This window comes from Canis lupus, chromosome 4 (genome assembly GCF_003254725.2).
Source record: "Canis lupus dingo isolate Sandy chromosome 4, ASM325472v2, whole genome shotgun sequence".
Classification (NCBI taxonomy): Eukaryota; Metazoa; Chordata; class Mammalia; order Carnivora; family Canidae; genus Canis; species Canis lupus.
This window is the reverse complement of record NC_064246.1, coordinates 30,054,959-30,070,061: the sequence shown is the minus strand read 5'-3', so window position 1 is coordinate 30,070,061 and position 15,103 is coordinate 30,054,959. Positions and strand designations below refer to the sequence as shown.

The 15,103-nt window shown below is 49.5% G+C and overlaps 1 protein-coding gene across 2 annotated transcripts in view; it reads right to left on the bottom strand.

Moving 5' to 3' along the window:
- The window catches only part of SH2D4B (SH2 domain containing 4B), an 83,885-nt gene that overhangs the window by 42,949 nt on the left and 25,833 nt on the right, over nucleotides 1–15,103 (bottom strand). For both annotated transcript variants that reach the window (XM_025435046.3, XM_049109086.1), the window contains exons 3-4: nucleotides 14,388–14,535; nucleotides 1,206–1,353 (exon numbers count right to left, since the gene is read on the bottom strand). In XM_025435046.3, the coding sequence (XP_025290831.1) occupies nucleotides 1,206–1,353; nucleotides 14,388–14,535 (296 nt within the window). The remainder of the gene's footprint in view (nucleotides 1–1,205; nucleotides 1,354–14,387; nucleotides 14,536–15,103) is intronic.

Here is a 15,103-nt window from a genome sequence, read left to right as displayed (position 1 = left end):
CCTGGGGGGGAGGGGGGGGTAAAAATTTCTTGGGGCCAGGTCATCATTTTCACATTATCCATAGGATCCAGGTGTTACCATATCTGATTCAAATGAACCCCGAGCACACGTGGAAACCCCACCCTTCAGATCTTGCTTCCACTTTCCCCTTTCCCGTCTACCTTTTCTCCCCCTACGCTCTCCAAGCTTTGGAGCCAGCCCCACCCATCGCCACCTCCCTAAGCACACCACCTCCTGTCACCAAGCCCTCACGCTGCCGGGGCCTCTGTCTCAAACACCCTCTCCCTGTCCTGCCTCTTGGCCTCACTTGTTCCTGAGAGCCCACCACGCTTCCCTTCGTAATGCTGTGCCCTGGAAGCCCATGGGGATGGCCTCTCTGTGCTCCGACAGTGCGAGGCCCTGTCTCCCTCAAAGCCAGTAGCAGCCCGCGTGGCTGTCTCCCACCTGGCCCGTGAGCTCCTCCAACACACGCACCATGATGCCCCATTTCTGGGTGCCCAGGGCTTAGCACCAAGCCAGCAGAGTATTGGTAACTCAGTAAATACAGGGTTTTCTGTTTTAGTGTAAGAAATGTCCTCTTGGGGCATCTGGGTGGCTCAGGCGCTTAAGCGTCTACCTTCAGCGCAGGTCATGATCCAGGGGGTCCTGGGGTCGAGCCCCACGTTGGGCTCTTTGCTTGGCAGGGAGCCTGCCTCTCCCTCTCCACCTGCTTCTCCCCCAGCTCATGCTCGCTCGCTCTCTCAAATGAATGAATAAATAACCTGGGAAGGAAGGAAGGAAGGAAGGAAGGAAGGAAGGAAGGAAGGAAGGAAGGAAGGAAGGAAGGAAGAAGGAAGGAGGGAGGGAGGGAGGGAGGGAGGGAGGGAGGGAAGGAAGGAAGGAGGAAGGAAGGAAGGAAGGAAGGAAGGAAGGAAGGAAGGAAGGAAGGAAGGAAGGAAGGAAGGAAGGAGGGAGGGAGGGAGGGAGGGAGGGAGGGAGGGAGGGAGGGAGGGAGGGAAGGAAGGAAGGAAGGAAGGAAGGAAGGAAGGAAGGAAGGAAGGAAGGAAGAATCTCCTCTGTAGGCCTGGAGGCCCTGGATGGAGGAGCCTAGCAGGGCCCCAGGCAGGCCATCCTGGGGGGAGGCTTGGCAGCTGGATGGGTGAAGGGGTGACGCCAGCAGGTGGATGGGGGGCGAGGGCAGGGGGGAGGCGGGCTGCTCTACTCACGCTGTTCCTCCCACTCGCGCTCCTCGTGCTCACTGGTGCCGCTCTGCAGCTGGGCCTGCTTCAGGGTCCAGTAGAGCTCCTTGGCCCTCTGCTCCTCCTGGAGGCGAATCTGCTCTTCCCCTCGCTTCCTCTCCTCTTCCTCTTTCCTCTAAAATACCACGGGGACAAACGCCATGAGGTGGGGAGAGAGAAGCACCTTTGTGGGTGGGCGGCGGGGTGGCGGGCACGGGGGCCGCCCGTGGAAGGGCCGCAGTCAGGCCTAGCCAGGGCTGCAGCTAGGACCGAGCAGGTCGACTCACGGATCGGGGCACAGGGGTGGCTCAGAGGCTTAAGCTGCTGGCTCTTGGTCTCAGCTCAGGTCATGATCTCAGGGTGGCAAGACCGGGCCCTGTGTTGGGCTCCCCACTGGGTGGTGGGGCATCTGCTTGGGATTCTCACCCTCTCCCTCTGCCCTTCCCACCCTAAAATAAAGAAATAAATCTTAAAAATATATCTATATGTGGAGCAATCTGTAGATTCTAAAGCTTTCTGCAAAGACAAGCGGACGCTGGGCCATCCTTGGCCACACTTGCCCCCTGGGAGGGAGAGGGCCGGGTACCTTTCGTCCTGGAGGCCAATGAGGCAGGTTATGATCATGTCTTAGCCTTGTGTCTGCATAAGGTATTTCAAGGACAAGCAGGTTCGGGGTTCCCACATCTCCACTTTCAGGCTCCAAGGAGGCTGTCGTGTGTGTGTGTGTGTGTGTGTGTGTGTGTGTGTGTGTGTGTTCGTCTACCTTTGTTCACAAAGTAACCGGCACATGTCAAACGTGCATAAAATGCCAAAGGCTCAAAAAAATAATAATAAATAAAAAATACATGCCAAAGGCTCGTTTTCAAAACCAGCAATTTTTCTAAACTGCTTCACCCCAACCTACGCCACCCTCACCCGGTGCCCGGAGGCCACGTGCTCAGTGATCTTAGTTGCTCCTTCGGTGGTGACATCTTTGGCCTGAATCATGCAGCTAATTTTTCAATTGATCGATTCTAGACATTCAACTATCACCTTTCTTTTTTGGGTACGGATTTCCTATTTACCTGTCTCCCGCACAGGTACACGCCCAGATGTTTCCTCTCCTCATCCTTATGATGTCAACGTCACAATGTGTGGTGAGATCAATGACCAGGGTGACGATGGCTCACCACAAAGCCAGGTCAGGGGGCTGTGTTCACCAATTATAAGAAGTACGTTTTGTAACTTCCTAACATAACCTCCGAAACGTGGGTGTCTCTCACAACTTACAAGTTCCTTTTTTAATAGGCAATGGGATTTTATTTCTAAAATAATGATTCACAAGCAAGCGCTTAACTCATATGGCGTCTTAAATTCGGTAAAATAGGGTAGTACGATGGCTTTTTCCTTCCTGAGTTCGCAATTGTTTTATTTTGAAGTTGAATATTGAATTTTCCCAAACTTCTCTACGATCAGTAGTAAAATTTCTCTGTGCTTCATATTACAGCAGCTCAACAGCAGTTATCTTTTTTCCAGGGTCGCCGCTGTCCCCAGATGCCAGCCTTCCTTCTTCCCGCCATCTCAGCTGGTTGCTACCCGGGTCTCCTGTCCATCCGTCCACGGGGCACTCATTTCTCAGCCCTCCCTGAGTTGAAGCCCTTGTTTCCCTGTTCCATGTTTTTGTTGGTTGGTTGGTTTGGTTTGGTTTGGTTTGGGGTTTTGGGGGGTGGGTTTTGGTCACTTTGTCATTCTGCAGCAGCATAACTTGCAGGACTTTTCAGGTACAGACGCACAGAGAGACACTCTCTGAGTCTTGTCTGAAAACGTCTATCTGCTGCCCTCATATACAGCTGCCAATTTAGCAGAGCATAGAATTTAATTAAAAATCACTTTCCTAAAGCACAGTTTGGAAGACGTGACTTCCCAGCACCCAATGCTGCCATTCAGATTCTCAACCTCCTGCATGAGACATTAATTTTTCTCTTTATCGCGTGTGTTCTGAACATTGTTAAATGGTGTGCCGTGGCGGGGATTTTCTTTCATGGATTGTACTAGGCACTCAGGGAGCTTTCCGCCTGAAGTGTCGGATCTTTCCAGTCTAATACACCTTGGCTTACAATTTCTTGGACAATTTTTTCTCCTCTCGTTGTTTTTCTTTCTAGAATTCCTGTTTGTCAAATGCTGGACTCCTTGACTTGATCCTCTAGGAGGTTTATCACTCCTCTCTTATTTTCTCTCTCCTGTTCTATTTCCTGGTTGATTTCACTGATTTTATTGTCTAAATCCGTTGCTATGTTTTGTTTTGTTTTTCAGCATTGCATTTGTCATTCCCAAGCCTTCCTCCTTATCTCTGGTTGTTCCTTTTTGCTTCATCGCACCCTGACCTGGTTTCAAGAGTGTGACGTTTCATTGCTTAGAATTTTAGAGCTTTCCTCCTCCCTATATTCTGATTTAGATCTACGTCCTCCGTTTTTTGCTTTTTGTTTTCTTTAAAATATGGTTTTTTGTGGTGCCTCTTACTGATGTTGGAGGCTTTCCTCAGATGTCTGATGTTTCCTGGCTGTCCGTATTCAAGAGAGAAAATAACTATCTGAAGACTCAAGGGTGTAGACAGGACTTCCTAGGGAGGTGGGCTTCACTCTAGGATGACTGGATGAGGGATCAGCCATTTCACCGAGGAACACTCAAGTGGAAGTATCTAGAGGCCCTTTGTCTGAGACTATATGGGTCTTCTCCTCCATCCCACCTGGGTGAAGTCTGAGCACCAGCAAACCACCTGTCTGTTGGGGAGGCAGGCTGCAGACAGGACAGCCCCAAGACCCTAGCAAGCAGAACCCCTGGCTTGTGCCCCACACTTCACGGGAACACCATGCTTTGAGATGCCTTCTCTGCAAACATCCCCATCAGGTGTCCTCCAGGAATGGCCACAAAGAGTCCTCCCGGGGTTGGCAGTGGCAGCAGAGGTATCCGGGTAGGGTACCATCCTAAGTCCAGAGTAGGTCCTGCATGAGCCCTAGTCTCTTGTTTCTCCTCCTCAGGGTGCTCTCTGACTGTCTCCTTCATGAAAGGGGTTAACCACATGGCCCCAGAAGTTCATATTTCTGGAATCATCCTGGAGCTGAATGGCTAGGCCATGGTTCCAGCAGGGGGGCTAGCAAGGAGATGAACCCTGCCGGGCAGCACCATATGTTTATCGCCTGATCATGAGATTGCGTCACCAGAAAAGAGATAACAGGCTGATTTCCTGTGGCTCAAACTGATAATTTTTTATAAATGAAGACACCCTGCAAAAATATTGGCTGGCCCTTGACATCCCAGAGGCAACCCCCGGCTGCAGGTCCTCGCTGCTAAAAGTAAGACCTGTCCTTAATCCTCCTGCTTCTCACCCGCCCCTCGCCCACTCTCTCCGCTCGGCCTGACACACTGAGCTCTGAGCCTCTGCTTCTCCCCATCTCCTCCTGCTCAGAGGGAGGGAGGCCTAGAAGAAATGGATGGAGAAGGGGACATGAGGGCCCAGCCATCCCACAGAGATACTGGTCACCAACCTGAGATCCCCTCTTCACAGGCCCTGATGCCTCTGGTCCTGAGCCCACGAGGAATCCAGAGTGAACTACCCTCTTCCCGCAGGTGCCCCCCCAAACCCCCCACTCTCACCACTCTGTCTTCCACCCTCCAAACTTTGGCAAACATTTTCTTATCTGTTCTCTTTTTGTTGTTGTTTCTTTCAATTTCTTTTTTTTTTTGTACATGTTTAATTGGACTTTGGTTTGCCAACGTATAGTGTAACAACCAGTGCTCATCCCGTCAAGTGCCCCCTCAGTGCCCGTCACCCAGTCACCCCCACCCCCCGTCCACCTCCCCTTCCACTACCCCCTTGTTCTCATGTTATCTGTTCTCTCTTCTCATTTTCTATCTCCTTGTGCTTTACAAGGTTTTCAGTCCTTTGCTACCATTTAAATGGATCGACAAGAGTGTGGGGTTGGGGGGCGGTGGGTAACTGAGATGTTAATCGCTCATTTGATAAAAAAGGACAAAGTTTTCTGTTTCTTCTGAAACAGTATAGATTAAGGATTTTCTTTTAATTCAGCAATCAATTTTTAGTCTTGAAAAATCGGCAAAATTCCCACTTCCTAATGAATCCCTCTCAAGAGTTGGGCATGAGGACAAAAGAAGCTGTGTGGCTTCACGAGGTCACTCACCAAATACTCGCAGAGCACCCAGAGGCTCAGGCCTGTGTCGGGCTCTGGGGACACAGCAGTGGCCAAGACACACACAGGCCCCTCCTGGCGCTTGCCTTCCGGGGGTGAGACACACCAGACAAATAAAAATCAGGAAATACCAGAAAACAAACAGCGTGCAGAGAATTAAAACAGGGTAAACAACTGGAAGAATTTAGGAGGCTACCTTAGGCCGTGTGACCAGGAGTCCTCTCAGAAGGGGATATGGGATCTGACAAACAGTAGAGAAGGAGCCCATAAGTGAGTTATCGGGGACATGAAATTTCCAGGCAGAGAAAACCACAAGCACCACGGGCCCAGCACTGCAAATGGCCTTGGCCTATTTGAGTATAGAGTCATCCACTGTGGTTGGAAGAGGAGAAGTCAAAACTATATGTTGATGAGTTCGAGATACCATCCAACATCCCGGAGGCCTGCTATTAGCCGCGGGATGCGGGAGTCTAGGGCTTACGGGGGAGATCTGCTGAAGATTCCAGCTCAGGAGTCATCTGCATGGGGAAGATGTTTCTCAGCCACGGGACCTAGTGCTATCTTCACCGAGAAAGCATGCAGATCAAGAGAAAACAACCAAAAATGAGGTACGGAGCTGAAAGTACAGCGCAGGGAATATAGTCAATAAACTGGTAATAATGTTGTAGGGGGACAGATGGTGACTCCACTTACCAAGGTGCGCACTGCGTAATGCAGAGAATTGTGCAATCACGATGTTGCACACCTGAACCTAATACAACGCTGTAGGTCGATTATACTTCAACAATAACAATGAGAGAGAGAACAACCAGAGCATCTCGAGCCACTGCACCATTGAAAAGTTGAGAGGAAGAGCTGGAGCCAGGAAAGGAGGCTGAGAAGGAAGGCCTTCTCAGCGAAAAACACAGAAAGGGTGAGGTCTGTTGGGGAAGCCAAGAAAGAGAACGTTTCAAGTAAAAGGGAGCAGTAAACTGAGCTGCAGGCCCCAAGACATCACGGAAGATAAGGACAGAGAAGTGACAAGGGACGGCAGGCAGGTCATGGCCTCAGGATGTGATGAGAGAGTGGCCCTGGTGGAGTGGAGAGGCAGCCATCCGGCAGTGGGGGGGAGCAAGTGGAGATGACCTCAGATGGCCCTTTAGGGACATATTCTGCAGAGAGAAGCAGAGGCAGGAGTGGCAGGTGGAGGGGACGTGGGGTCAGGAGGGAGATGGACTCGGGTAGCAAATGCTAGAGCTGGGAGTTGACAATGGATGCGAAACGGGAACAAAAACTGGAGCAAAGGGGCAGCCCTGGTGGCTCAGTGGTTTAGCACCGCCTTCAGCCCAGGGTGTGATCCTGGAGACCCAGGATCGAGTCCCACATCGGGTTCCCTGCATGGAGCCTGCTTCTCCCTCTGCCTGTGTCTCTGCCTCTCTCTCTCTGTGTCTCTCACGAATAAATAAATAAATAAAATATTTTTTTAAAAAGACTGAATAACGTTCCATTATATACAGATTAGATGGATACACAGAATGTCTATATGTCAGATTTTACTTATCCACTCAATGCTCAGCAGACACTCAGGTTGTGTTCGGCAAATGGGGACAAAGTTTCAGTCATGCAGGATGAGTACCCTCTGGATTTACCGCATGGTGCCTACAGTTCATACCATCCCTGCTGTATACTTGAAGTCTGCTAGGACAGTAGATCTTCAGTGTTCCTGCCACACACAGAGAAGGTCACCAGGTAAGGTGACGGATGTGCTGATTGTCTTGATTATGGCCATCATTTCGCAACGTGTGCGTATACGAAAACATTGCACATCTTAAATATGTACGATTTTTCTTTGGAAGTTGTAGCTCAGTGAATTGGAGGGGGGGGGGCAGGAACCACCCACAAATGAATAAATCGATAAATGGCAGAGCCGCTGCTCACTCAGGCCCCTTCACGCAGAGCGAACGGCACACTGGGGGCCAGACACCTGCCTCCACCTCCACCTCGGGGGGAAGCAACCGGCCACTTCCAAGTGACCAGGACAAGCTTCTCACGGGGACAGGGGAGGCCGCAGGGGAACATTTCACAGCTCCAGATAAAGAGCACAGCTTCCCGCCCCCCGCGGCTGACATCGCCAGAAGAACGTCTCAGAAGCCGCTGGCCCCTCCACAGCCCTGATGGAAAGTCCACCCAAAGGGCAGCCGCTGGGGCAGAGCGGCCCAGAGGCCGACAGACCAGCGCCCCCTGCTCCTACCTTAGGGAGCCGCGCCCCCCCACACACCCCCAGCCCTCGGCCGCCCGCCTCTTGCCCCTTTCCTGATAAGCAGCTTACCCCACGGACCCCGACGCCCGGGCCCCTCACCCAGAGACACAGGCTTTTCTGGAAGGCCCGGTCATTTTGGTAGTGTCGGGGAGCAGGACTCCCTGTCCCCTTCAAGGGTTCTGCTCGCTGGACAAGGACTCCAAGTGACAGGAGACAGATTCACGGGAGAAAGTCAGGCCGGGTGGCTCAGCAGTTTAGCACCGCCTGGGGCCCAGGGTGTGGTCCTGGAGACCCGGGATCGAGTCCCGCGTCGGGCTCCCTGCGTGGTGCCTGCTTCTCCCTCTGCCTGGGTCTCTGCCTCAATCTCTCTCTCTCTCTCTCTGTGTCTCTCATGAATAAATAAATAAAATCTTAAAAAAAAAAAAAAAAAAGAAAGAAAGAAAGTCAGCCATAGCAGCGTCTACATACAAGACAGACACATGGATGGGGAAGCCCGGCAGGCCAAACACGGGATGTGCCATCCCGAACTCAGGACAAGGGGGTGGGGGCCTGGGATTTCAAAAGAAAGGGATGCAGTCCGCAGGGGCATAAAGAGAAGAGCAGAGGCCTGGTAAGAAGACGTCTGCCCGCCACACGGAGGTCCCGCAGCTAAAACTGATCCCCATTAGTAATCCCCATTCTGGAAGCGATCCCTCGGTCAGACCCTTCCAGCGAGTTAGAGGAGGGCAGGGCTTTCCCCCGAGCCCTCAGGGTCTCAAGCTCAGAACAGTCCGCGCCAACGTGGCGCGTCCCGGAGGCAGGAGGGCTGCCCTGAGCCCCTGCAGCTGCTCCTGGGGCCCGAAGATGCGTCCTGCTTCTTGAGGTGACGTGCTCTGCAAGGGCAGGGCCACACCTGGGTCACTCATTCCCCCGGTGACAGCCCCAGCTCGGGGCCTAGCAGGCAGCAGGTGCTGCATAGACGCTGACCAGGGCAGTGAGCGAACGGACGCACAAACGAGGGTGAGACGGGGCTTGTGCTGATCGTTGGGAGGGGAAGGGTAAGCCTCGCCGGGTTGCCTCGTGCAGGAGAAGCTCAGGTCACGTCTGCCACGCTCTCATAGAAACCTCAGGAAAGTGGAAGATGTGCCCACCGCTCATAACCCTATTATGGGGCGGTTTCTATGGTGGTGCGGGTGTCAGCAAGGGCCCAGCTTCAGGGAGGACAGAGCAAAAAGGGAGTGAGTGGCCTCGAAGAGCAAATGGTGCAGAACGAGAGGATGACATAGTCGCATCACCAGTGCCGGGTTCTTGTCGAGCGCACCGGGAGGGGGGAGACCGAGGCAAAGGCAGGGAGCAGAAGTCTTATCATCAGTGTCCTATAGCCCCAAGTGGAGGCAGGAGCAGCCCAAAGCAGCTTTAAGATGTAAGAAAACAGAGGAGGGGCGCCTGGGGGGCTCAGGGCTTGAGCCTCTGCCTCCGGCCCAGGGTGTGGCCCCGGGGTCCCAGGTTCAAGTTCCACATCACGCTCCCCGCACAGAGCCTGCCTCTCCCTCTGCCTGTGTCTCTGCCTCTCTCTCTGGGTCTCTCATGAATAAATAAATAAAGTCTCTTAAAAAAATAAGAAATCAAAGAAAATATGCAAATTATATCTGGCCTCCTGCTGCCACTTCTTCCTAAAGGAACACCTTCACGTGCACACACAACGCATTCAAGCAGCGCCAGCCACAACAGAATGGGTTTTGGTTTGTTTTGTTTAACAGAATTTTTTTTTCAGAATGGTTTTTAAAAACCGGTTTCCAACTGTCTGTATCTTGTTGTTTGAAGTTCCCTCTTTAACCTTACACGGATTCTGGGTTCCTCCCCCCATTTCTTCAAGGGAATCCTCACTGTTAGGCACCGGATCACCACCCCCCAACCGGGCCCAGCCACACACCCTCCTCCCCGCGGCCTCCCCACGGTCCTCGCGGCCCAGCTCCGAATCAGCGCCAAGCTCTGCTGATTTTGTCTCTGCCCTCCTGTGTGTCCGTCCCTCTGAGTCCCGCCACGGTCAGGCTGCACTGGCTGCCCCCTCGGCCCCCGCAAAAATCTCCCCACTGTCCCCCCTTCCCGGCCTTCAGGCCAGAACATCACACCGTGGCCACCGGGCCTTCTTGTAGGGGTGCACTCAGCCGTGTTCCTCTGTGTCCAGATGCTCACGGGCTGCCACCTCCTCCCCACAGCCCCGAGGGCCCACTGCCCACCCCGCCAGGTTCCCGTCTGGCTTCCCCCACCACGTGCTTCTCTCTCCCCACAGCAGACCAGTCACCATTGCACACACCTCCTGGCCGTGTCCCATGGACACGTGGGCCCCGCTCACGCCCAGACTCCGGCAGGGGCTCCTTCGTGCCCATGGTTGAAAGACCCAATAAAAACGACCTAAGCCAACCTCTAACCCAACGCATAAACCCTTCGGCGAAGCTGTCCTCGTCACCCATTACCGAGTAACAGACTCCCAGAAAACATACTGGCTTAAAACACTAATCATTTTATTTGCTTTGTGGTTCCACAGGTTCATAATTTGGGCAGGGCCTGGCAGGTGGCCCTTCTGCTCCACACAGTTGCCTCTGAGGTCAGTGACTTGACTGGGGTCATCCACCAGGAGAACCAAGGCTTCACTCTCGTGTCTGGTGCCTCAATGGCCTCCACACAGGCCCTGCATCTCTGCCCGGCTTGCCCGGGTTCCCTTACTTTACACAGTGATGGACCAAGGCTGGAGGGCCTCTGGTGGGGCAGCTCCCAAAAGTGAGCCCTGCAAGGGGGCAGATTCTACAAATCTCTGATAGCCTGTCCTCCAAAGTTAGAGTCCTTTCTACTGCATCTACAGATCAAAGCTGGTCACAAGGCCACAGCAGACGCAAGGGATGAGAAGTAAACCCACCTCTCGCAGAGGGAAGTGGCAAAGAACTGGCCACCAGCCATAGTTAATCCAGCACAGAAACTTCTGAGATGCTGCTCGGTGCCAAAACAGGTCCTGTGATGAACATCTCATCACAATGCAAGGGCAGTGCATTTACGGAAAATACCCTCGCTCATAAACCTGGACCTTCCCATCCCCGAGTCCTTGAGCCGATGGTCCTGGCAGACACTGCCCCAGGGACCCCCCACCAGGGCTTCCCAGGTGCTGCCTGCATGTCTGAGGCTCCTCAAAATGCAGACGCACCAAGTCAGGATTATAAAGTTTGAACCTTCACATTCATCAAATTCATTTTTGAAACAAGAACAACCTTATCATTACCATAGCCTTCCTTGTAAATAATACCAAAAGCCTGCATTTGGGTCCCTTGGTGAGCCCTGTGGCTTTACGAAGTCCTCCATGACCCCCCACGCAGAGCACCCCACAATTTATCATCTCTGTCTCACTGAGGTTCTCAAGGAGGTCATCAACCAGAAAACCCCTCTGTAATCTCCTCATGAATTGAGCCCCAGGACACCAGTTCCACGGAGCCACCTTCCCAGCATCTGGGACTCAGCTCACCCCTGCAGAGGAGGGAGGCCAGGGATTAGAACAGGTGATTCTTGCTCTTAGAGATACATAAAAGTATTGCTTGTCCTCTCCAGCAGACTTACATAATCCTATGCAAATTCCAACAATATAAACTAAAACATCTCTCCGCTATGGATTGATTGGATTTTAAGACGATTATGGAATCATTGTTCAACAGGTGTGATAACGATTGTTGTGGCTCCACAGGGAAAGGTCCACGGTCCTGGGAGATGCACACTGAAGTGCACAGGGTTTAGTCAGGAGTCGCCAAAGTTAGGCTCCCAGGCCAGATCTGTCCTCTGTCTATTAAAGTCTTCTGGGGGCACCTGGGTGGCTCAGTTGGTTAAGCATCTGCTTCTCCCTCTCCCCCTAACATTCCCCCCTCGCTCGTGCTCTCTCTCTCTTTCTTTGTCAAATAAAGTCTTTTAAAAATAAAGTCTTATTAAAAGGCAGCCACACTCATTTGCTCACATATTATCTGCAGCTGCTTCTGTGCAGCTGATTGAGTAGTTGTGACAGAGGCAGCGGGGCTGAAAAAACCTAATATATTAACTATCTGGACCTTTACGGAAAAGAGTTTGCTAAGCCCTGGCTAGAATTTATGAAGTCTACATCTTTGTTTTAAACTGTTTGGCAAAACCGTTTAGCAGTAGCCACAGAAATATACATGTGCGTGTATATCTATCTGTGTGTACAGATAGATACAGTTATAGAGGAGAGGAGAAAAGAGACAATGGAAATATGACAAGATATTAATAACTGGTGAATTTTAGTGGCAACTCTATGAGTACTTCTTTCAGTTTTGCTGCAAGTTTGAAATTACTTTTAAATAAAATGTTTTGAGAGTAAATATGGCTTCCCTTACAGACTCAAGAGAATCTCATATATATATAGGATATATATATATATCATTAGTATATCATATATATATGGCTCGAGGGAAAATTCAGTAAGATCAATAACAATATAAATATGTAACCAGCCATTGCAATAGGTCTTAAAGCAACAAGAACAATCTTATTCACAATCAAACAAAAAATATCAAACCTACAGTTTAAGAAGAAAAAAAAATGTGGAGCATTTAAGTAAAATAATAAATTTTACCGAAGTCCAAAGGATGGAAGCACATCAGCATATATAAATTATTGTGAATGTTTGGGATTGGGTGGCCAGTGCATTTACAGGTGTTTATTTTTTTTCAGGTTTTTTTTAATAATAAATTTATTTTTTATTGGTGTTTAATTTGCCAACATACAGAATAACACCCAGTGCTCATCCCGTCAAGTGCCCCCCTCAGCGCCCATCACCCATTCACCCCCACCCCCATAACAAAACAAAAACACTTTACCAAACACAGAAAGAAGCTTTGAGTAATAGGAAGATAATATTACATCCTGAGCAAGGAAACTGAATGATTTAGTATTGAAAAAAATATGTCCATCTTCCACAAATACAACTATCACACTGATATAATTCCAATTAAAATTACCATGTATTTTTGTTGTTGTTGTTGTTGTTGTTGTTGTTGTCTGGGGGAGGATAGTGATAAAATGAATCAAATGTACCTCTAGTAGAATAAAATGGGTAAAATCAGCCAAAGACATTTTGAAAATGAAGAGCAATGATAGGTTCTTACCTTAGCAGATGTGAAAACTCATTTTAAAAGCCACAATCACTAAACAAGCAAATGTGGCTCTAGAATAATCAAAGGAGAAAAATCTATGAAGAGATCCAAAGGTATGTGAGAAGAATTGAGGCTGCAAGTGCAATGAGAAGAGAGAGGATAGATTATATCTTTGTAAACAAAGATGGAACAATTTGCTAAGGAATTGGAAGGAAAAAAAGTTATAGCCCTATATCATACCACTCTCCAAAGTGGGAGAAAATGAAGTACAAAAAAATAAAATCATGAGTGATATACAAAACACTGTGGATTAGTATTATTAGAAGCTTGTGGTGGCACAGAGCTTAGCATGAAACAAATCATTTTTTTAAAGCCTGATATAGTTGGCTAATAAAACTTTTAATCTTCTGTACACCTGAAAGCACAATAACCAAAATTAAGAAAAAACAACACCGAGAGACACTTGGGTGGCTCAGTCGGTTGAGCATCTGACTCTTGATTCCAGCTCAGGTCATGATCTCAAGGTTGTGAGATCAAGCCCCATGTGGGGCTCTGGGCATGCAGCCTGCCTAAGATTCTCTCTCTCCCTCTCTCTCTCTGCCCTTCCTCTGCTCATGCACACACTCTCCCTCTCCCTCACTCTCAAAAGAAAAAAAATAATAACTGAGAAAAATATTTGCCATATAAATGATCCTAAGGGGCCACTGTCCCCATGTCTTATCAGTATAGGAAAAAATATTATTAAAATGTTTAAATGAATATACAATCCATAAAATAATATGATTGTTGGAATTCAGCGTGATTATTATTTTCTTCTTTTCACTTATGTATTTTTTGCATTTTCTAAACCCCCCCCCAAAAAATGTATTATTCCTGTAGGAAAAAAAATTGCATAATAGGAACCAGGAAAAAATAATTTTCTTCAGGCAACCTAAGCAGTGTAAAGCTCCTTTACCAGCTCCCAACTGTCCCAGAATGAGTAGGGATGCAAGGTTCCCAAGAACTCCCTATCCAGGGCCAGAAATGTGCATTTGTCATCTTCTTGAACCCTCCAAAATACTCAAGTTGGATGCAGTTATTACCCTAATATTATAAACAAGAAAATGAAGGCTCAGAGACATTCGGCAAGTGTCCCAAGTTCACACAGCACTAAGCAGTGGAATTGGAACTGGATCCCAGGCTGGTCTGACCCCAAATTCCACACTTTCTGGGCCCCTTTCCAGGTCGCTTGGGTTGGGAGACAGCAGGTCTGAGTTCTTTTTTTTTTTAGGTCTGAGTTCTGATTCTGCCCCTGTCCCCTCTGCCACCACGTCCTTGGCAAGTCTCTTCCTCTGTTTAACACTCAGTTTCCTCATCTGTCCAATGAGAAGTGGATTGGCCCAAATGGGGTGTCAGATTCCTTCCTGCTCAGACATGTGAGATTTCTGTTCTTATAAAGCACTCAGGCCTCGCTCTGTGTGTCTCTCATGAATAAATAAATAAACCAAATCTTTAAAAAAAGAATCTTAAAAATAAATAAAGCTCTCAGTACCAACAAATGGCCAAACCAGGGATGGGCGCCAGTAGCCCGGGCGCGAGCGTTGGTGGCCGCTCAGAGATGCCCCGTGCGCGGGCTCACCTTGAATTCCTCACGGATGCGCTCCTCCAGGACTTTGGCAGCCTTCCTGTCCTCCATCTCCACTTTCCACTTCTCCGCCAGGATCCGGGCTTTCTCATTGGCCAGAGCATCCCGAAACTTCTTGGTGATTTCTGCCTCCTTCTGTCTCCTTCCAAGAGAACACCAGGAGGTATAAGCCCGAGTAGGAAACCGAAGGACCACGTAACAACAGAACTGTGAGTAAAAACCATGAGCATCATTTCCCGGTCTTAGACTGGCAGACACCTAAACTAAGCAAAACTCGATGTTGGCAAAGTTTGGGGCAAAAAAGAGTCACTGTCCTGGATGGTAGTGCAAATCAGCTGAATTTTTCTGGAAGCCAGGGAGGAAGAAAGACTCAGAAATCCTTTTTCTCACTCAGTTTCACAAAGGTGTAGGTAGAAGATGTTCAGCAGAGGCTTTTTATAACATAATAAATGGCAAACAACCTAAATGTCCATCAACAGGACCAATAAGTTGAGTTTCTCAGGTAACAGGAAAGCATACGTGATCTCAAATAACACTGGGAATCTCTATCGATCAATTCTTCAAGGTGCTGCCTAAACGCTCACTGTGATTATCTTAGGTGGTGGGTGTTGAGTTGCTGTTACAATTTGACAATTAAAATAGTGTCTTTAGGGCAGCCCGGTGGCTCAGTGGTTTAGTGCCGCCGTCAGCCTGGGGTGTGATCCCGGAGA